The 21,627-nt window shown below is 64.8% G+C and overlaps 1 protein-coding gene across 5 annotated transcripts in view; it reads right to left on the minus strand.

Moving 5' to 3' along the window:
- Nucleotides 1-2,894: 2,894 nt before the first annotated feature.
- Nucleotides 2,895-21,627, minus strand: part of MAP7D1 (MAP7 domain containing 1) — a 36,688-nt gene continuing 17,955 nt past the window's right edge. For 2 of the 5 annotated variants that reach the window (XM_030539170.1, XM_030539165.1), the window contains exons 2-18: nucleotides 19,272-20,114; nucleotides 18,707-18,775; nucleotides 17,204-17,367; nucleotides 16,593-16,707; nucleotides 13,263-13,373; nucleotides 10,543-10,665; nucleotides 9,565-9,710; nucleotides 8,917-9,053; nucleotides 8,453-8,724; nucleotides 7,740-7,908; nucleotides 7,243-7,423; nucleotides 6,489-6,593; nucleotides 5,842-5,895; nucleotides 5,316-5,379; nucleotides 4,699-4,816; nucleotides 4,026-4,222; nucleotides 2,895-3,607 (exon numbers count right to left, since the gene is read on the minus strand). In XM_030539170.1, coding sequence (XP_030395030.1) covers nucleotides 3,597-3,607; nucleotides 4,026-4,222; nucleotides 4,699-4,816; nucleotides 5,316-5,379; nucleotides 5,842-5,895; nucleotides 6,489-6,593; nucleotides 7,243-7,423; nucleotides 7,740-7,908; nucleotides 8,453-8,724; nucleotides 8,917-9,053; nucleotides 9,565-9,710; nucleotides 10,543-10,665; nucleotides 13,263-13,373; nucleotides 16,593-16,707; nucleotides 17,204-17,367; nucleotides 18,707-18,775; nucleotides 19,272-19,977 — 2,742 coding nt within the window. In that variant the 5' untranslated portion in view covers nucleotides 19,978-20,114 and the 3' untranslated portion in view covers nucleotides 2,895-3,596. The remainder of the gene's footprint in view (nucleotides 3,608-4,025; nucleotides 4,223-4,698; nucleotides 4,817-5,315; nucleotides 5,380-5,841; nucleotides 5,896-6,488; nucleotides 6,594-7,242; nucleotides 7,424-7,739; nucleotides 7,909-8,452; nucleotides 8,725-8,916; nucleotides 9,054-9,564; nucleotides 9,711-10,542; nucleotides 10,666-13,262; nucleotides 13,374-16,592; nucleotides 16,708-17,203; nucleotides 17,368-18,706; nucleotides 18,776-19,271; nucleotides 20,115-21,627) is intronic. The other 3 variants (XM_030539166.1, XM_030539167.1, XM_030539168.1) reach the window with 3 other exon arrangements.

Genomic DNA, 21,627 nt, shown 5'->3' on the forward strand with positions numbered 1-21,627 from the left:
GCTGCAGTGGGGTGGACTGGGCCCACTGGCGCTATGCCACCCAGCCTGCTTTGGAAAGATATTGCAGTACCCAGATAACTGTCCCCTTCCCTGGGTGGCCAGTGCAGCTGGGCCCTTCCTAGTGACAAGGGAACATGCAGGGGACTTGTTGGCTGGCCTTGTGCAGAAGCAGAGGACAAGTTGTGGGAGAAGACAGAAGATCCTGGTTTGATTGTGAACCCTGCACTGCACCAGATGCTGCTCCGCCTCCTGGAGCCAATGCGTGGACTGTTCCCCACCCATCACTCGGCAGGGTCCCTCTGGGACTGACACATGGCCTGATCCCTGATATTTACAAGTGGAAGGAAATTCTGGGGCTTTCCATGCTCCCAGGCTTCTTGGAATATTGCAGGGCCTGCCAGCGTGGCCTGTGGGTTTTTCCACCTGCAGATGGGATTGTTTTAATTCCTCCTGCCGGAGGCCTGTGATCCATCAGCCTCAGGGCTGGATTGGTGACATGGTGCTAATTCAAGGCCTCAGATGTCTTTTATGTGTGAATCTGTGATGGCAAGAACTTGCCTGCCAGCCTACCACCTGATGTGTCCTCTGTTGGAACAGATCTAAAGGATGTCTTGGGCATGGAGGAGGGTCCTGAGATACACACCATGGTTCAATTCCCTACTCTGCCACTGGCTCCCTGTGTGACCCAGGGAATCACTAGTGTCTCTGGGCCGGTGCAGCACCTGGCACAATAGGACCCCGAACACAGTTGGGGCCTCGAGGTACTGTTATAATACAATTAATAGTGAGTCATTTGCAGTCCCATTAAAAAGCATCGCTCCTGGGTGGCTGGGCTGGATGCAGCACAAAGGTCTAATAAATTCATGTTTTTGCTCCATGGCTCCAGCAGTGCTAACAGGCCACTTCACCTTGGATGGTCCCTTTGAACGTGTGTGAACTGCTCGTGCGAGCAATCCGGTCCCCCCTGTACTAAGCTGTGATGCTCCGAGTTCCTCTCCCAGGTAGGTTCAGAGCTCATCTCTCTCACCAACAGAAGATATTCCCTCCCCAACCTTGTGTCTGATACTCGGTGTCATTGGCCCGTGGCTCCTTCCCCATGGTTGCTGCTTGCTGGGCTGGGCGGGGACATTCAGCTCACTCTGTACTGTCCCGGCCTCTTCCTGGGAGCAGGAGCACTGGGAGAGGGACAGCACTGCTCCTTACTCTGCCTCCAGGGTCCGTGCTGAGTGCTGGGAGGGTCCCCCACACTCCCTCCCTCCATGCGAGGTTGTAAAGAATGATGAGCCATTTGCTCTGGATAGATGCCACAGGAGAGCAAAAACTGTTGAGATGGGAGGCCTAGCTGAGAGCAACGCTGATCCAGGTGGTGGAACAGCCAGAACACTCTCTCCTGTGATGGTTACAAGCAGACACCCAAGGGAAGTCTGAAATGCCAGAGGAGCAGCAGACTTACTGCAGAGCCCTGGGGCCCCTGGCAGTGCTCCAGAGAGGAGCAGCACCAGGGAGCCCAGCAAAGCAGTGTTCTCGGGGTACATCAGACAAGAGCTATGGGGAGCGCAGTGTCCCCAGCATTGCTGCTGGAGTCAGACCCTGTCACTCAGCTAGTCACCTCCTGGCCTAGCTAGATGTGGGAGGAGCGTCCTGCAACCAAGGGATAGGGATGGGCATGCTCATGAGAGTGGGTTGCGTGACCCACAGCTCCATCAAACCCACCAGCAGAGAGCACCCCGCTGGGCCTGGACAGGAACTCCCTCCCCTCAGGGCACCATTGAGGTATATGACCCACCACCTTCCTATCTGGTCTGGAGCCCTGGCCCTTTAAGAAACAACAGCCTAGTGCTGATAGGAGGTGACTTAGAATGTCAGATTCCAGCTGCCAGAGATGGGAACGGATCCTGGCTTCCGCTGGTTCTGAACCCCTCCTAAGACCCCAGGGCTTACTTCGAATGGTTGGGCGCAGCCCTGGCACAACCTGACATTGCTTTTGAGCAGGAAACGGGGAACCAGGAGAGCTGGGCTCTGTGTTGACTTTGCCAGGCTGTGTGACCTTGGAACCGCTCTGTGCCTCAGTTTCCCCATCCGTATAACAGGGGCACGACCCTCTGAGCACTGTGAAAGGAAGAGTCTCGCTCTTTGGTTATTATTAGCAGCTCTACTGCTTTAGTGTTGGGCTGCAGCCAGACCTGCCCTGGCTCTGCTCCTGGCACTGGCAGAGCCAGCACCATCAGTGCCATGTTCCTGCTGATTTCCAGCCCAGCTTGATGACTCTTGGAAAGAACGTGCCCGGAGGCCCCTTTCCCCACCCTTGCCAGGCTCTGCGGGTGGGCAGGGGAGGAAGCCAGCGAGAGCCATGCACCAGGGCCAGCCACGCTGACCTTGGTATGCTGAAGGGGGCTGAAAATAGAGCCCCAGAGTGACATCGACATATTAGAAGGGAAGAACAGCTGAGCAGCCAGCTCGAGGGGGAAGGGAGTCCTGGGTATCCTGTAGCTAACTACATTTTGGCACCTGACTAGGCAAGAGGACAGGGCCTGGTGGGATCTCCGGGACCATGAGCAGAGAATGAAGAACATGAAGGTTGCTGCCATCTCCTGGCCTGCAGCAATAATGCGGCAGGAAGCTCAATGCCCGCAGCAGCATCTCTCACAGAAGAGCGAGGGGTGAGAGGCTGGGAAAGGCCAGGCTGAGCCCTGGTTCTCTGCACCGGGCCCAGCGCAGCAGGGAGAGGCTGTGTGCACTTGGCTCCAGCTTCAGGTCCGAGGCACTGGCGTCACCAGCTGGAGATGGTAAGAGAAGCCTGAGCCCTCCCTTCTGCCCAAGCTGCCCCCTCCCGGCCCAGAGCAGCGAGGGGCTGGGGCCGACCGGTCGGCTCCGAGCACACACACAGACGCGGAGGCGGGGCGGCTCTTCCATTTTATTGTTCAGATGCATAACACTGTCACATTGACACCGAGCGAGGCGGGTGTGGCCCCAGTGGCCCCCTCCCCCCCACACAGCACAGACACCCGCGCCCGCAGCGGCCCAGAAGCGTAGCACGTCGTACGGGGGGCACCGAGTGGCTGGCTGGGCCTGGCTGCAGGAGGTTAAATGAGATTGAACCCTAGACCCATGAACATGGCCGGGGAGCGCCAGCCTCCTGCGCCCTCCAAGCTTGTGGGATGGGCCCCGCCTCCTGCACAGAGAGAACTGGGCCCGGCGCTCGTCCCTGATGTCACACGGAGCTTTATTTACATTATTCACATACACTGTCCCCAGCAAGTTAAATAACGACATCATTACACCACACGTCAGGGGCGGCGCGGTGGGAACCGCTCGGAGGGGCGGGGGTGTCAGTCTGATAAGGTGCATGTTAATAACGAACAAAAAGAGAAACCAAGAGTCCCTGGGGCTGGCGGGGGGGGCACATCCTGGCCCCCTGCCCTGCCCGGTTCATCCTCTTCCTGGGGCGGTAGGTGGGAGTGACGTGGTTTTTCGTCTGGTAACAGCTATAGTTCGGTGAGAAAGTCCGGAATTGGCACTTCGCCTCGCCCCCGCACCGAGGCAGCCACGGCGCAGGCCACCAGGGGGCGCTCTGCCCAGGGAGACGCACCTGCCCCTCACAGCACTTCTGCGGGCAGAGGGCGAGAGAAAGCGAGAGGCGGATTAGGCCAGCGCGGCTCACGGACACCCTGCCAGCCCGGCCGGCGAGCAGAGCCGTGCCCGGCCCGGGGCTCTGCGCGCAGCATCCGGCGGCCGTGGCTGCAGAGCTGGGGGGAGACCCGGCAGGACAGCCCGGGGCACAAGGGGCCATGGTGGCGAGAGGAGGGGGCGGCACTCGTGCTGCCCAGCTGACGCTGACGCTCTGCCAGGATCTGCTCCAGGGCCAAGCCAAGCCCCTTCCCCCTGCTTGGGCCACCACCAGCCCTCCCTGCTGGGGCTCTATGCCACCCCCCCGAGCCCCATGCTTCCTGCCCCCCGGGCCCAAGCAGAGGATCCATGTCAGGCACGCACAAGCTCCGGCAAGGGCGGGCAGGGGAAGCTCCTACCTGTGACCTGGGGGGGCTTGACGACGGCCGTCTTGAGGAAGGGTTCCTTGTCCCCGAAGGGGATGAGGGGGTCGGCGCTACCACTGTGCGGTGAGAGCTCCAGCACGCCCTGGCCCACCTCCTTGCCAGGGAAGCCATTCTCATGCTTGCCGGGCTGCACGCCGTTCACCAGGGGCACCATGTCCTTGCTGGGGGGGCTGTGAGGGGAAATGGGGGGGCTGCAGTGACACAGGGGGGTTCACAGAGCCCAGCCGCAAACCCCTTTGCTCCAACCCTCACGGGCTGCAGAGCTGCAGCTCCCCTGGGCCCCAGAGCTGGGCACTCCCAGCTGCCCCCGGTGCGGTCCCGGCTCCCCCCGGCCCCAGGGGCTCCCAGCCGCCCCCGGCTCCCCCCGGCCCCAGGGGCTCCCAGCCGCCCCCGGCGCGGTCCCGGCTCCAGGGGCTCCCAGCCTCCCCCGGCGCGGTCCTGGCTCCAGGGGCTCCCAGCCGCCCCTGGCGCGGTCCCGGCTCCCCCTGGCCCGGGTGCTCCCAGCCACCCCCGGCGTGGTCCCGGCTCCCCGCGGCCCCGGGGCTGGGCACTCCCAGCTGCCCCCGCGCAGTCCCGGGGCCAGGGGCTCCCAGCCGCCTCTTGCTCCCCCTGGCCTGCCCAGTGCCTCCCCCCCCAGGGCAGAGACCTTTGCTGCGGCCTCGCAGGGACAGGGCCCATCCGCACACTCTGGCTTTCTGTGCTGGGCGTCTCTGACTCAGGGAGCTCCTCTTCCTTTGCCAGCGGCCCTGTTCGCTTCCCACAGCCTGGGGAGTGGAGCAGAGATGGGTCAGCCCCCCTGGACCGGACCCCAGGAGGGATGGGATGCTCAGGCCCAGCAGGGTAGGGCTGTGGGATTGGTGGGGGGTGGGTGTCCCACACAGGCCTGGCCAAGGAAACCTGGTGTGTGTCACTTGTGGGTCTGGGCTGCGTGTCTCCCAGGGCCAGTGGGGTGGGCTGGACCATGGGGAGGGCCCTGCATGATTGGCCTCGTGTGTACGGGTCTGGGGCATGGAGGGGTGGGATGCCTGGGCTCAGAAGGGTGGTGTAGTGGGGTGTGCTGCCTAGGCCTGGAAGAGGGAGGTGGGGGTGTGCCGCCTGGGGCCCGGAGGGATGGGGTTAGGGGCGGAGGGGTGTGTGGCCTGCGGCATGGGAGGGCCGGAGTAGACGGGTGGGGGTGGCGGTGGGGGCGGGTTGGGGCAGGGGCTCTCCCATGCAAGCCTAGTGGGGGAGCAGCTTTGCAGTGTCCCCAGGCCCTGCGTTTACCTGGGCTGGCGTCAGTCTCCTGTTTGGTTTCTTTCCCATTCACCATTTTCTTCTCTTCCTTCTTCTGCAGAGAGGAGAGGAACATGCTGAGCTGTGTCCCAAGGCCGGGGGGGCAGGGACAGACCTGGGCTGGCAGCCCTACAGACTCACGGGGAATGCCCTGCTGCTGGGACCCCATGCTGAGGGGAAGGGGACATGGCCAGAGGAGAGACCTCAACTGCTCCAGGCCCATCCCAAGGGCTGCTGGGATGTGGGGTAGCCTGCTAGCCCCCATGGGGGCACTGACCTCCCCAGCCCTGGCACCTGCCTACTCACCACCACCCGCACCCACCCGAGGCAGCCCTAGCCCAGGAGGGTTGGGCACAGGTCAGGCATGCGGCATCCCAGGGTCTCACCAAAGAACCAGAAGGAGCTGGGCCCAGAATCTCCCCCTCGGCCCATCACCGCGTGGCACACGCTCACACTAGATGGGCAACCCCGCACACAGCAGGGCACTTGCTGGCACGCTGCACCCATAGGCACCCACCTTGGCATCAGCTGCGTCTGACTTGCGTGTCCTCTTCATGATCTCTTCCAGCCGCTGATGAGGGAGAAAGTGAATCAGTCTCCAAGCCCTCGCCTGGCACCCCACACTCTGCCCAGCTGGGCTCGGGGCGGCAGAGCTCCGCAGGACGATGGGTCCAACTCTGCTTGGCTCACCCAACGTGGGCTTCAAGGGCAGCTGTCCCCACTGCACCAGACACCCATGGGGAAAGCGCTGGCAGCTGCCCCCCTCCGGCCTGTTCTCTGGGGCACAGGGCTCTGACCCGGCAGCTCACTAGGCGCTTCCCCAGAGTCCCAGCTGCCATCTGTGCAGCACCCGGGCACCGCTCTCTGCTCCCCATCCCCAGGGCTCTGCTTTGCCCTACTGCCCTTGCACCACTGCCGCCTTTCCCCTCTCAACTCTGCCTGGACCATGCCAGCCTCCTGGGCTCTGCCCCCCCACACCCCGACACTGCCCTGCCCCATGCCCCTCTCCCTGCCCCACCTTTCCCTGCTCTCTGCCCCATCCCCTGCTCCATTCCCCCTGCCTCACCCCCACCTTCCCCTTCTCTCTGCCCCACTGTGCCCCACTCTCCCTGCAATGAACCACAACCCCCATTCCCGTGCGCCCCGCCCCACCTCCCTGCTCACCTTCTTCCTCTCCAGTCGCTCCTGCTCCTCCCTCTGGAAATGCTTCTCCCGTTCCAGCCGCTGCCTCTCGGCCTCCTCGCGGGCCCGCGCCTCTGCCTCCTCCCTCTGCAGGACAGGGGGGAGCCAGCCCCCAGAGTTAGAGCAGGCAAGGGCCCCGCCCCGCCCCGCCGGGTGGGGGTGTTTCCCACCGCTGGGCCTCGCCAACCATCATGCCGGGGAGACAGAGCGAGTGGCTAGTGGAGGTCCCAGCCCTGCCCTGTGTGCATGGCACAGGCACAGTGGGCTGCTGGGGCAGTAACACAACCGGGAGCCAGGCCCAGGCTGGGGTGTGGGTTGTGAGTGAGGGGCACTGTGGGGGAGTACAGGCTGGAACAGCAGGGGGCCAGGGCTGGAGGCTGTTCCCATGCTGAACCTCAGCAAAGGCTGGGCTGATGGCCTGGTCCAGGCAGTTCAGCAACACCCCAGCTCCCCACAGAGCCTGCCCTGGCGCAGCCCCTCGCAGGGGAAGGGCCAGCTGTCGCCAGCTGCCTGCCAGGTGCTGCCTGGGAATTCCAGGCCACTGGTGCTTCTCTCCACCACCAGGTGGCAGGGCAGGTACGTGGCTCCCTCCCACATTGGGGGTCTGTGCCCAGGACCTGGTGTCATCCCTGCCCACCCCATGCCACCGCAGACCCCATGGTGCCACCCTGTGCCAATCCCCTCCCAGAGCCCCCCATCCTGCTCCACTCCCCATGTGCCCACCCCCCACCTGCACCTGTTTCTGCAGTCGCTCCATCTCCTCCTGCTCGGCTCGGGCCCGCTCTTCGGCCTGGCGCTCCTCCTGGCGGCGCCGCTCCTCCTGCTGCCGCCTCTGCTCCTCCTCCAGCCGGCGGGCCTCTGCCTCCCGCTGGGCCTGCTCCTGGGCCTCCCGCTGGGCCTGCTCCTCCCTCTGGCGCCTACGGCACACGGCACCTCAGTCCCCGTGCCCGATGCCTGGCCCACCCTGCCCCCAGACCTCCACGAGCTGCCAGGCCTGTGACATGGCAGAGGGTTCCCAGGGGAGCTGGGTGGGGCACAGGACACTGCTGCTCCAGGGTCTGTCCCTGTGAACAGTCAACGCCCCCAAGTGCCAAGCTCCAATGGCCCCTCTTGGGCCCACTGTGGGGTATAGGGGCCACTGGCAGTGGGGTGAGTGCTGCCTTCCCATCCCTGGGCACGGCGGGGAATCCCAGCAGGGAGGAGCCCCGCACTCTGAGAGGCTAGGCCACTGACCTCTCCTGCTCCTCCTGCTCCCGGCGCTCACGCTGCTCGCGGGCTTGCCGGCGTTTCTCTGTCAGGAGCCGAGCTGCCTCTTCTCGGTCTGTGGTGCCCGCCATGGGTTTGCCCGAAGGCGTGGCAGGAGCTGGCATGGGGCTGGCGGTGCCAGAGGGGGCAGCAGCGCCTGCAGAATGCACACAGTGTCACATATAAATCCATCACACCCACTTCCTCCCCAGGGACAGAACCCAGGAGTCCTGCTCCCACTCCCCATGATCTACACCACTAGACCCCACTCCCCTCACAGAGTGGGGATAGAACCCAGGAGTCCTGGCTCTCACTCCCTCCCTCCCCAGGGCCAGTGACAGAACCCAGGAATCCTGGCTCTCACTCCCCATGATCTACACCACTAGACCCCACTCCCCTCACAGAGTGGGGATAGAACCCAGGAGTCCTGGCTCTCACTCCCTCCCTCCCCAGGGCCAGTGACAGAACCCAGGAATCCTGGCTCTCAGCCCCCCTGCCCTGAAGGCCTGGCATGGCCATTCCCAACCAGGGAGGTGTGAAGCTGTTTGATGCAGGAAGAACCGCGCCCACACCCGAGTGCTGTGAAAGGTGCCCATTGGCCCAGGGCCCGGTGCTGCACCCGAGCCATTTCCCGCCTGACCCTGCGAGGGGCGGTGGTGGTTCTGGGAGACGTGGCTGGATCACGGTGCGTGTTCTCAGACCTGGGGGCTGCTCAGCGGGCCCGGGGGTCTTGGGAGTGTCGAGTGGGGCCGGGGAGGCTGCTCCCCTCTCCTCTTCCTCCTCCTTCCTCTCGTGCGCCTTTTGCTGGCTCACATGCTCCTTGCGCTCCTCCTTGGCCCTGGGCCGCCCCTTGCGGGAGGAGTGGGCGCTGCGGGGCAGTGGCGGCTTGTGGGGTGAACTGAGGCCTGGGCTGGGGGAAGCCGGCCAGTGGTTGGGGGTGGCAGGCGATGTGGGCCGATTCTTTGGCCCTGGGCTGGAAACGAAGAGGAACAAAGCATTAAGGGGGACCGCAGCTGCCCCCACCCTGAGCCTGCCCACCGCAGCTTAAAAGCAGTGGCCCAGGGCTCTGCAGAGCCCGCCGTCTGGGCCTGGGCACTGCGGGCAGGGCCCCCCCGCTCTCGGCTGTGGAGTGGCTAACGGTGCCCAGGCTGAGGCAGCTCCTGACCTGCTGTCCGCGGCGGGCCGGGGCAGTCTGGGTTGGCTGCCGGGCTGGGGCTGGTGCTTCCTGAGGCCCCGCTCGCGAGACAGGGCGCTCCGCTCCTTGGCGTTCTCCCGCTCCTTGTCCTTCTTCTCCTTCTTCTTCTGTGCAGGGGAGGAGAGAAATCAGAGCCCAGGAGCAGGGGATGATAACGAGGGGCTGGCGACCTGCCAGCTCACTGCGAGATCTCTCACAGTCCCCTGGCTGTCACTCCCCAGTACAGAGGGGAAACCAAGGCACAGAGACCTGTCCAAGGCCTGGGAGCAGCTCAGGACTGGGCTGTCTCTATGGGGCACAGCCTGAATGGCAGCCATGAGACCCCTCCAGGGGCAAGGCCTGCTCTGCAGGGGACACTAAGGCCTGGCCAGTCCCTCGAGGGCTGGTCCGGTCCCGCTGGTGGGTGGCAGGCAGCAGCAGTGACGTGATCCGTTCCTGCTGGGTTTGCTGCCCGGCCAGCACCCATCACGGGCTGGCTGCAGTGGGGCCCTGCCTGACGAACCACCCCGTCCCCCAGACACCAAGGGGCAGAGCCCGGGGGGCACAGAGGAGCCAGGCCCTGAGATGTGCCTAGGGAGAGCTGTGTTCGGCAACAGGCTGGAGCAGGGCAGCACTCACGGGCGAGGACTCAACTCTCCGGCGCAGCGTCACGTCCGGGCTGCTGGCCACCACCCTGCGGCGCTCCCAGCAGCGGTGCTGCACCCGGTGGTTGTTGCAGGGGTTGAGGGGGCTGGTGGAGGCGGAGCGGGGGCACACCGGCACTGCTGGGGGCAGAGAGGACACGGTCAGGCTGGCCGCCCTGGCAGGGGCAGAGATCATCAGCCAGCAGGCTGCAGGACCTTCCCCCCAGAGGACTGGGGGATCCCCAGCACGTGGGGGTCTCCAGAAGAACAGAGGCCTGGTGACAGACCAGGCTGAGATTACTAGCCCCCTGCCACACTGCGTTAGCAGCCAGGGCACCACGGTGTGGTGTCTGGGGGCGGGAGCCGCACCCCGGGATAATCCCCAGCTCCAAGAACAGCCATGCAAAGCCGAGAGGCACAGACCCAACAGAGCAGAGACCCTGCCAGGCTCAGCCCCAGGGGCCAGCGAGCAATCGGCCCAGGCCCCAGCCCACAGTCTCCAGAGCGGGTCTCAAGGGCCGGGTCACCAGAAAGGGGCTGTTGGGTGCAGATGTGCCCAGGACAATGTAAGGCGGGGCGGGGCGGGGCTGCAGGAGGAGAGAAGAGGCAGGTTAACATAAGGCTTTTCTAGCTGCACTGTCTGTGACTGTCCCCTCAGCAGGGAACCAGGGCACAGGCACCCAGAGACCCAGCATTCTCCAGAGACACCCAGCTGTCCTCCCCCGTCAGTGTGCCAGGTCCGGGTACTGCTCTGCAGGGCTCAGGATCCCAGCAGAAGCCACGTCTCGCCTGTCTGCTCCCCCAAGCTGGGTGAACTGAGGCCGAACAGCCGTGTCTCTGACCTCGGCTTGTCACGGACCTAGTCACCTGGCACCTCCTCGGACGGGGCCTTGTGCTGATCGGCCCCTGCCCAGCCCCATTCCATGGCTTTGGCTCTTCCTTGCTCCATGGACCCCCGGATAGCCCAGCTTACCCTGCTCCTTGCCAGCACCGGCCAGCGTCACGGCGCTTCTGCTGCGGGCCAGGAAGGAGAGGGTGGGCGTCATGAGCCGGTCCACGATGCTGCTCTCCCAGGGGCTCAGCTGCAAGCTCCGGTCTGGAAAAGAAATAGAGTTCAGGGGAGGGGGACCTTAGCACCTCTCCAGGCCCCGCTGCACCTCTGCCCTCAGGCCCTGGCTCCATGCTGGCACCAGCTGGCTAAACATCTGCCCCTTCCCCACCATCTCCATTCCTCAGTCTCCTCGCTGCCACCCATTCAGGGCCTCAGTGACACCCCAAGCCCACAGAGAGCTCCCCAGGGGGCTAGGTTAGGGCCCCGGTGCCCCCGGACGCCTGCCAGCGCCCGCCGGTAGCAGTCCCACCTGCAAGGCCTTTGGAGCGGCTCAGCTGGGCAGGGCCCCTCCCTAGGGCTGTTCTCACCCACCCAGCCTGTGGGCCCTGCTTCAGCCACTCTCCTGGTGGGCATCCCACAGGGCCCACCCAGCACGGGAAGGGAAGGGGAGCCCAGCAGGCCTGCAGTTCCTGATCCGACGGGGTGCAGCTTGCGCGAGGAGCCTCCAGGCCCTGCCTGTCCACTGCAGAGCCGCCCTCTGGCGCAGTCCCGCCAGCCCGGACTCAGCAGAGGGCCAAGGACTGAGCCAAGCATGGAGCCCTTGCTCCTGCTGCACTGAGGTCCCACTCTGCTGCTGCCCCGGTTGCCGCTTGCCAGCACCTTCCCCAGCCCAGTGCTCGCCTCGGGGAAGACGGTGAAATGGGGGCAGATGGGCAAGGACAGACGTGTACATAGTAAGAGGAGACCAGCTGGCAACTGCACCACGGGATGACAACGAGATAGGCACTGTCCATGCCAGCTCCTCAGAGCTGGGCAGACATTCATCCCCAAGACCTCTTCATGCTGTGGTGACGCTGGCTCTGGGCCCAGACCCACCGCTTGCATCACCCCAGCTGTGAGGCAGGGGCACTGGCTTTGGCGTCCTCATGGACCCTGGGCCCAGCTCCCGGCTCAGCCTCTGGACGGCGAACACCTGCTCAGCCACACAGGCCGACGCTCCAAGTGTGACGGCTCTGCAGGGCTGGCACCGCAGCTCCAGGACCATGTGACGCCCTTGGCAACCTCCCCTCGCCCATCCATGTCCTGGGTCCTGCTGGGATCCATCTGTCCCTTCACTACAACCCCCACTCCCAAAACAGCCTCAGCCACAGGCCAGCGCCCTTCCTGGGAATTCCTCTCACAGGGTGGGAGCAAACACCCTCCAGGCCAGGGTGGGTAAATCGGGGACACGAGTGACAATGGGGGGCACCAGACAAGGACCCCCAACCCCGAGTTCTCTGCTCCTTCTCCTGGCACCACACCTGGCTAACACAGCCCAACAGCTCCTGGGGCTCAGACCATCACACTCCCGGAGACAGCAAGTTCTGAACTCGGGTCAGCTGCACCTCTGTCCCACTGAGCCTCGAGACCCATGTGCCCTGGGGTTTAACAGGCTGCCGCACCTGCTGCTTGGGCCCTGACTCGCAGGCCTGGAGGGCGGCCCGGCCCCTGGCAGAGCCAGCTCCCCTCAGCCCCCATGGGGCAGCTGAGCCAGGTTCACACAGCCCTGCCCCTGCCAGTCACCGCCCCCATCAGCTGCTCAGCTTATTTATACCTCAGTGGAATGGGAGGGCTGCAAACTCCCATCACTAGGCAACCAGCAAACAGACAAGCAGCTTGAGGGTTATAAATAGTCCCCCGGCTCGGTGAGCCATGGTGCAGGGCTAGGCACAGGGCTCCGGCTCCTCGGGCAAGCTCCTTGCAGAACCAGGCAGCCCAAGCAGGCAGCCAGCCTTGTTCCTGGCGAGCCGCCCGGCCTGGGAGCCCGTATGGAGGGGCACGGCGCAGACACACTCCTGCTCCGCCTGCCAGGCCCCCACGGCCCATGCTGCCAGAGCAGAGGCGGAGCCGGCCCAAGAGCTAGCCCCTCCCGTGAGCACTGCGGAGGTGGTGGGGGGACAGTCCCAGAGGGCACCATCCCTCAGCAACCCCCCCGCGTGGCCCCATAGCCAATGGAGCCCGCGCAGCTGGCAGTCCAACCGTGATCCCACGCTCTGAGCACAGCAGCACCATCCCCGTCCCCTCCCCCCAGGTCACACATGCATGCAACCCGTTGTGCCTCACATGCCAGTCACGCTAACAGATCACAAGCACCCTGCCAGCTCAACCCCCAGCCCTAGTGCATCTGGCACCAGCCCCTCTGGTGCTGAGTTCACCGGCCCTGCGCAGCTTTCCCCCGGCTCCCTTGGGTGAGAGCTGCCAAGGGTGGGGGGCGGTGCCCGAATGGCCTCCGCTCCCACTGAACATGGAGGAGTTCCCCAAAGAACCGGCTGGTTCCCCACTGGAGAGCTGGGTCACGGAGCCCTCAGTCACAGGCAGAGCGGCATCCACAGAGCACCATGCTGGAAGGCCAGGTGAGGGGCTTCGCCCAGCAAGCAAGGAGATGCCTGCAGGCTCCTGGCTCTCCCTGCAAGAGAAAACAGCAAACGGCTTCTCCCCTTTCCACGAGCGGCGCACTGCGAGGGCAGGGATTGGGGGGGATGGGCACTCCTTGGCACTCAAGGGGGCATCTCCCTAGTGCTGGGCTGGAACTGGGGTCAGCTCCCTCAGCTGCTTCTCCCCACTGGCCCCATGCACTGGTGGGAAAGGCAAAGGTCTCTTACTTCTACTGGGAGAGTTCCAGAGAGTGGCGGAGGATTTGGAGAGCCGCTTGTTGATTATAGAGTCCACGTGTTTGGGGAGGTTAACAGCGGACACTGAGCACCGGCTCGCACCTAAAGGAGGGAAAAGACACAAGGGCATTATGGTCACGGCGGCTGGAAGCCGGGGGAACCTTGCATGCAGCATCGTGTGCCCCTCGAGTGGCAGGATGGCGGGGATGTGGGCACTGGGGCGGCGGCCGGGGCTCCGGGAGGACGTCTGCCCCCACCACAGGACTGCAGGGGTGGAGGGGCAGCATCATAGCAGCCCTGTGCAGACAGGAGACAGAGCCCTGGGCGCGGCACATGGGAGGCACAAGGACAGCTGCTGGGATCCACTGAGAGCTGGCACCTGCTGGAACATCCATCGGGGGTGCTGGACCCTGTGCCCAGGGGAAGCATCCACTGGAGGGAGCGATGAACGGCACCAGTGCCCTGTGGCACTCTGGCTTCCTGGGGCAGGAGGCTCGGCTTGGCCCGGCCCGTGAGTGGTTCTGCTCATCAAGTAGGGATCTCCTCTGCCAGGACATAGCAGGGTACTTTGGGACGATGCACCTGGGCCCATGAGAAGCCAGGTCTGTGTCTGGCCCTGGAGGCTGCCGGGAGCAGGGGCGGTGCCAGGAGGGGCTGAGAAGTTGCTGGCTGAGGACCCCAGCTTGGGGTCAAAGGGCAGTTCACCTCTCCCAAATCCCAGCCCCATTGGGGCAGCATCTCCAGTGCACAGCGCAGCTGGTGCCAGCAGAGGGAGAGCAGTGGAGTTTGGTTGGAGAGGAGGTTGGGGGGCTGCAGGCACTAGAGAGGCTATCCCCAAACATACACACTGAACTCAGCCCCCCGACTTCACCAGTGCCCCTCGATCCTGTCCTGCTCCAGTCCCAACCCTCTCTGAGGATACCCCGGCCCTCATCACTGCTCTGGCGCGGGGGGAGTTTGCATCAGAGTGCCAGGGGCCGGGGGCTAACCCCCGTCTCAGACATGGGCCAAGGCAGGCTCTGCCCACCCAAGGGGCTGCCCCAGGATGGACCTGCCTCCTCCCATCTAACTCACTGCAGCTTGCCCTGGTCGGGGTGTAGCCCTCCCTGGGCAGGGCAGGGGAGGGGGAGCAGCTTGGCCACTGCCAGAAGTCCCAGCCAGGGACCAGCCATGGGAGGCCTGGGAGCAGAGTCCCTTCGAAGGTTTCGTCCCACAGTGCTCCAGGCAGCCACACGCCTTGGAGGTGGGAGCTGGAGCGTTTTCTGCTCTGAGCCAGCAGCTGTTGAGTGCCACAGGCTGGCAGCCAGAGCAGAGCCCTGAGGCAGGGACGTGGCACTCAGGCTGGGGCTCCAGAGCTGTCACCATCTCCTCCCAGTGGGGCAGGTTTGGGCACCCTGAGGGAGCAGACCTCCTGCCCCACTGAGAGCCCTGCAGCAGGGCGGGGTGTCAGACGGGGCCGGGGATCTCCTGGTCAGTTCATTGCGCAGGAAAGAGCCATTTGAAAAAAAGAAAAAAAAGAGCAAAAAGCGGGTTTCCTCCCAAACTGCCTAGGGATGGAACCTGCAAAAGCAGCTGCTGACAGGCGGAGCTGGCCCGAGATGCCCACGGAGCGGCCCCATTGCGAGCTTCCCAGCCTCTGGGAGAATCAGATCCAGGGCGTCCCATACTGGGCCCACCGGAACCAGAGAGCAGCGAGTCAGAATGACTGGTGCCCCCAACTGGCTGGGGTGCTCCAGGCTGTTCAACACCTGTCAGAATTTGGGGCAGGGCTGGAGCTGGGCTGAGCTCTCCCAGGTCAGGACCCTGCTTGTGAACCCAGCTCCATCGATGGCTCCCAGCAGAAACCAAACCAAACTCAGCCATTCCCACCAAGTTCCCCCACAAACGACACTTGGACTCAGCCAGCGCGCATCCCGACATCTCTCATGCCACTGCCTCTCCAGCATCTCGGCCTGCACCCCTTACAGCCAGCCTCTAGCTCCTCTGGCTGCAAAGAGAACCCCAGAAACGTGGCCTGCATGTAAATGAGGCAGAGACATTTACTTGAGTCTGCAGAGAGCCTGCACCCACAGCTCAGCAAGGAGAACCCCTCCATTTGCTCAGCGGCCCAGCCACGATCACATCAATGCCAGCACTGTTCACTATTTCACGCCGCACATGTGGAAGAGCAGAGAGGGCTGTGGGGGTGCATCCCCGATCTGCACAACTCACAGGGAACAACGCTGCATTTTGGTGCCACAGGTAGGCGGCTTGGGGAGCTGCCTCAGCAGGTTTCTTTCCCCTCAGTCAAAGCGGAGCTGAGCCCAGCAGAGCCATAGGCATGGTCAAGCCCCCCCCGCCCCCGGAGAGGTGACCTCACAGGGTGGAGCTTGTTTGTGGGCAGAGCATCCCGCATTCGGGCCCTGCTCAAACCTGTCCGTTGGGGGAGCCGGCGCGAACCCTGGGCAGTGCCAGTCCCAGCTGAGTCCCCAGGAACGGGTGAAGACGCAGTAAGGGGACAAATGACTCGGAGGCCCGTCCCACCTGGCCATAAGGGGCTCCCCAGAAGGTGGAGCGAACGTGATGGATGGTGCTCTGTGCAGCGCCAAGCCGGCAGCAGCCCCAGCTCAGCACACGCAGACCAGACGTCTACTGGACCGTGCCACATCTCCGCCCGGGAATGGGGTAACAGCAGCACAGGCCCCCAGAACACTGTGCCATTTCCACACGTGCTCACTCGTGCCACATTCCCAGAGAGACAGAGGACGACACGGCACCGACGCAGCTCCGTATTCACAACAACCAGCTGACGTGACTCCCCTTTCTGCAGGCTGCCCAGGCACGGCCAGATGAGGGCACGGACGGAGAGCGAGCGGGCACCAACACCCCTGCCCACGGATAGGACACCAGCCACTGAACTCCGCTGGGCAATGTGGACCCGGAGCACCCACACACAGGGCAAGGGTACCGAGAGTGACACCCTGGCACAGAGGGAGGGGCCCCGATGGGCACAGGGTATCATGCTGGTGCCGTTGCGCAGACGGCAGCTGCTCAGGGGCAAGGAGGTTCTGATGGATCGCCCCAGCCCTGCCACTGCCTGGGCACTGCAAACCTGCCAAGCCCCTCCCTCGGCCACTCCCAGCAGCAGCCTGGAGGCAGGCTGTGGTGGGTGAACCCTGGCACAGCCAACTGCAGAGCATGGCCCGCTGCAGAGAGCTTGGTGCCCCACCTGGGCACGGGAGAGTTCCTAGGATTCCACATCCCCCCCTTCCATCTTCTCACGCCAACAGAGAGCCCAGGCAGCTTGTGCCAGCCATGCATGTGCCTGAGCCCCCAACTCACCATCCTTGTGCCTGGGGGAGCTCTGGTGCAGCGCGCCAGCCCACGACCACCTCTGCTGCCGGATCTCAGCCCAGGTCTTCTTGGCTGACCTCTGGATGGCGGCTTCGTAGCGCTCCTGCGACAAGGAGAGGAGGGGTTGGGGGGGGTCAGGCGGAGAGAGCAGGTGCAGAGCAGCCTGCAGCAGCACAAGCTGCATCCTGGCCTCGGAGCCCAGCCTGAGGGGTCAGGGTGAGGGACTGGGGCAAGGGGCTGGCTCTGAAACTAGTCCCTGGGGAGGAGGAGGAGCCGTGACGTGGGCCCCAGAGCGAGCCAGGACAAGCACCTGTCGCCGGCTGCACCCAGCACTGCCAGGACATGTGGAGGGAACTGCAGGAGGGGAGAGCTGGGGGGCAATTGCATTCTGGAAGGGTGCAGGGGCACAGGGGAGGCAGGGGATGGGACGGGACAGGCAGTGGGGGTTACAGGAGCCCAGGGCAGGCGGGGGCTGAGGTGACTGGAGAGTTTGGGGTGGTTTTTCCTTCCTGTTTTGTGCCCGGGAGGTCCCGTACCCAGAGGCACTGGGTGCCACCCAGAGGCTGCCCATGCCCTGCCCTGCCCAGCACCGTGCCCACCTTGTTCTTCTCCAGCTTCTGCCTCTGGCGCTCCTCCAGGACGGCCCGGCGCTTCTCTGCCTTCAGCCTCTGCTCCTCCAGCCGCTTCCTGCGCTCCTCCAGCTGCCTCTCCCGCAGCATCTGGGCCTTCTCCTCCTTCTGCAGCCACAGCGCTCGCTTGGTGGCTGCGAGAGAGCCCGGCTGTGAGGGGACGGAGCCCGCAGCGCCCAGCCCCCAGCGAGCTGGCTGGCCCTTGCCACAGGGTCAGGCTGGGCCGGGTTCCTGCCCAGGGCCTGGCTAGGCTCAGTCTGCGGTGCCCCACCCCGGCCCTTCCACTTAAAGGTCACAACAGTGCAGGGCCTCTAGAACAGCCCCCTCCCCTGCCCTGCCCCCGTCACGTCCGAACAAACTAAGCCGCTGATGGGACCCAGCACCTCAGCCTCTGCCAGACCATGCAGAGAGGGCCCCCGGATACGCTGCCCCACAGCCCTTTCCATCCTGGGCCTCTCGGCTCCTGGGGCCAGGCAGTGCCAAACGCGATGGGGACCCCATCTAAGCTGGCCCCCTTTCACTGTCCAAGGCAGATACAGCGAGAGAGGGCAGCCTGGCCAAGCTCCCATGCCCAGCATGCAGCCCTCAGCACAGCACTGCTGGCCACAGGGATGATGGGTTTTTCCCCCTTCCTCCGGACACTGGCCAGACAGCAGCAGGTGGAGCAGTGGCCACTCTAGCCCTGCAGGGCACGGGGCACTGCCCGAGGATGGGTGGGAAGCCCTGGGACAGCACCTCTGACTGCCTGCTCGCTTAGATCCCCCAGGGAGTGCGGGAGCAGAAGCTCTGGAAAGGCCCAGAGCTGGGCACAGTGGGGCCGTGGAGCCGCTGGGGTGAGGTGGCCAGAGGAGCTGGGCTCTGCTGAGCTCCCTGCAGGCAGAAGCCACAGGTGTTGGAGGAGGATTTGGGGCAGCAACGGCTGGGCCCGGAAGGGAGGAGTCTGGGGCCAGGACAAAAGGGAGTGGAGAAGCCGGCCTAAAAAGCACATTCAGGGAAACAATGGGGGAATGAGGGTGGAAATAGTTGGGAGACAAGGAGGCTGCTGTGTAGGGACGCGGAGGGGGCCCTGCAGCGCGACTGCCGGGAGCTGCGAGAGCACGAGGCCCTGGCTTGCTCGGGACTCCTGGGGCAGCAGGGGCGCCGCGTTCCACCGAGATCCCAGCGCCCGGGGCTATTTGTGCTGCCCCTGCTCCTGCAGGGAGTTGGCACCTGGGGCTTTGTCTCTGCTCCAGGCACCTGCCTCTCCCGGCTAATCAGCCTTCAATGAACCCACAAAGCTCCTCTAACTGGGTTTGTCTTTATCCTGCTTTCCCCTTTCAGAACCGAATCCAGGCCCCGGCCCTGGAGCCCACGGCGCCCTCTCCATGCTCCCGTGTGCCCATCGCCCACAGGAGCCCCCCCAGAGCCCAGGACACCTGCACACACGGCCCTCTCCCCCAGCTCCCTTCTGCAGGGGCCTGGCCTGGGGCTCACCCAGGTACTTGGCCCGCTCCTCCCTCCGCTCCTTCGCCTGCCTCTGCCTTGCTTCAGCTTTCTGGGCACCTGCAGAGGAAAGGAGAGAAAATCTGCTCAGCACAGGGCTCTGCAGCCCCACCCTGCCCCCATCTGCCGGCCAGCGGCGGCTCGGGACATCTGCTGGACAGAGGGGAGGCGCCAACGTGTGATCCATGAGGGTTGTGCCTGTGGCCTCGGCCAAGAGCCACCCAGGGAACTGGACCGTGGCATGAGAGCACAGGCAGCTGCTCTGCGCAGTCCCTGGTGCAGCGCTGGCCAGGATGCTCCCGCTAATCCCTGCAGAGAGGTGCTCTGGGGCCGCACACCCGCCTGGGCCCCAGCTGGCCTGTGCAAAGCCTGGCCCAGCATCCGCAGCCGGCTGCAGGGATCAACACACCAGCTCCTGTGAGCCCCCTCGGGTCATCCTAGCCCCACTGCTCTGGGCCTGTCCACCACGCAGGAATCGTTCCCTCTGGCCAGGGCTCTGGAGACAGAAGAGGAGGTACCCAAGGCCCTGTGCAGCACTGCCCCGGGGCGCACACACCTTGCTTGGGCCTGGGGCTGCTGGCAGCTGCGGCACGGAGTGGAGAAGCGGCGGTGGCAGGGGATGGCCCATTGCTCCTGCGGGGTAGCGCTTCTCCCGTGGGGGCGGCTGCAGCTGGGGAAAGCCAGGCATTTCCTGGAGGGCTCTTTGCTCCTGCAGGGATCCCTTCCACAGCGGCTGGAGAAACTACTGGGGCCGGCTGGTCTCCCCGGGGGGGAAGAGCTTCTCCTGGAGGTGGGGGGGCAGGGGCTGGTTGGTCTCCCTGGGGGGGCAGAGCTTCTGGAGGTGGGAAGGCAGGGGCTAGTTGGTCTCCCCGGGGGGGCAGAGCTTCTCCTGGAGGTGGGGAGGCAGGGGCTGGTAGGTCTCCCCGGGGGGGCAGAGCTTCTCCTGGAGGCAGGGGGGCAGCGGCAGGGGCTGGCTGGTCTCCCCGGGGGGGCAGGGCTTCTCCTGGAGGTGGGGGGGCAGTGGTAAGGGCCGGCTTGACTTGCCAGGGGGGCAGGGCTTCTCCTGAAGATGGGGCAGCAGCAGCAGGGGCTGGCTGGTCTTGCCGGGGGGGCAGTGCTTCTTCTTGAGATGGGGGGGCAGTGGTAGGGGCTGGCTGGTCTCCCCAGGGGGGCAGGACTTCTCCTGGAGGAGTCACTGCAACAGGGGCAGGTGTGGCAGGGGGGGAAGGCTGGTGGCTCTGGGGGGGGATGCACTCTCCCATAGGGGTCGCTGCGGGAGGGGCAGACCAGTCACTCCTGGGGGGCAATGTTTCTCCTGTAGATGGGGAGGGGGCTGCAGCAGGAGCTGGCTGGTCACTCTTCGGGGGGACGCTCTGCCCTGGAGGGGGTGCTGCTATAGCTGAAACACAGAAGCAGAAGAGAAAGAGGTCAGTCCTTCCCCAGAGCCCAAGCCAGCCCCACACATGGGCCCCAGGGCACATCTCCAGCCACATGGGGGCAGGTCAGCGTGACAGAGCCCCCACACTGCCACCCCACCCCAGGGCTCCTGACCGTGGCCTCACTCAGCAGCCACCCCTGCCGGCTGCGTTCTGGGGCCAGGGGTGATCAATGGCCGGGCAGGGCCGTCCTGGCATCACGCTGGCTCCATGGGGCCACCAGTGCTGCCCATCTGCCCTGGGCCGTAGCAGCAGAGGGGGAGCCAGTCGGCGCCGCCCTCCCCAATGGCCACCAACTATTTTAGCCTCGAAACAGGAACCAAGGACAGGATTTGAGAAGTGACACTGAATGCTGCTCGCTTCAGCCCCAGGGCCTGTGACTCACAGCCTGCCACCTCGCCCCCAGCTCCCCGAGTACCCCTCTCCCCCAAGTCCCTCGGCAGCCCCCCTCCACCTCTGCCAGGCATGGGGCAGCCCCTGGGGGCCCCCATGTGTCTCATACAAGGGCCACCCAATGCTCGTTCTCTCAGGCCCCGGCAGACGGTTCAGCCCCATCGGAGGAGGCTGGGCTCAGAACCACCCTGTCGGTAGCTGGCTTGGCCAGGGTGGATTTCTGAATAAAACGGCCACGTACCAGGCAGGGAGCTGGCCAGAGGGGCAGAGTGGGGGTCTGTGGGGACCCAGCCAGCCCAGCCCCCTGGGAGTGACCTTGCCACAGGCCAGCCCATGGCAGCTCGCGCCCTATGTGGCCTGTTCCCTGTCCCCATGAGGTGCACAGTGCCATAAGGTGCCTGGAGCAGAGACAAAGCCCCAGATGCCAACTCCCTGCAGGAGCAGGGGCAGCACGAGTAGCCAGGGTGTGGGTCTCGGGGGGGGAGGGCGGTGCCAGAACCCACAGGCCGGACTGGGGGAGGGGGAGATCTGAAGGAAGCAAAGGGGACCCAGTGCCCAGGAACCAGGTATGTGCTCCCATGGGGCTGCATGGACGGTGTCACAGCATTGGCAGGACCAGTGAAGACCCAGAGCGTGAGGATGGAGGGGACAGGGCAGGGGCTGGAGCAGCAGCTGGGTGGGTGGGACAGGTTCCAGCTGGGACACAGAGTTCCGGGTGTCCCAGGGAGATGGTAGGGCCAAGCCGGAGGCTCCTTCAGCCAATCCACAACTATTGGCATCCCCAAGGAGGGGAACGGCCTGACCCCCAGAGACAGCATTGGGCACTCAGGGCATTGCAGGGGTCTGATCCCGCAGGCCCTGCCTTGCCCCATTCCAAACACAGCTGTGTCCCCCCATGGAGGGCAGAGTCCCACAGCAGTTAGTCGACCACACGCCCCAGGTGCCAGGCACAGCACGTCCCTCCAGCCAGCTCACACAATGCACAGAGTGCCCATCGGCGAGGGCCTGGCACTGCCCGGCACTGGCCATCAGCCAGCAGGGCACAAAGCCACCCTGTTTCCTGTGGGAGCAGCTGCCTGCCCT

Source organism: Gopherus evgoodei, chromosome 20 (genome assembly GCF_007399415.2).
Source record: "Gopherus evgoodei ecotype Sinaloan lineage chromosome 20, rGopEvg1_v1.p, whole genome shotgun sequence".
Classification (NCBI taxonomy): domain Eukaryota; kingdom Metazoa; phylum Chordata; order Testudines; family Testudinidae; genus Gopherus; species Gopherus evgoodei.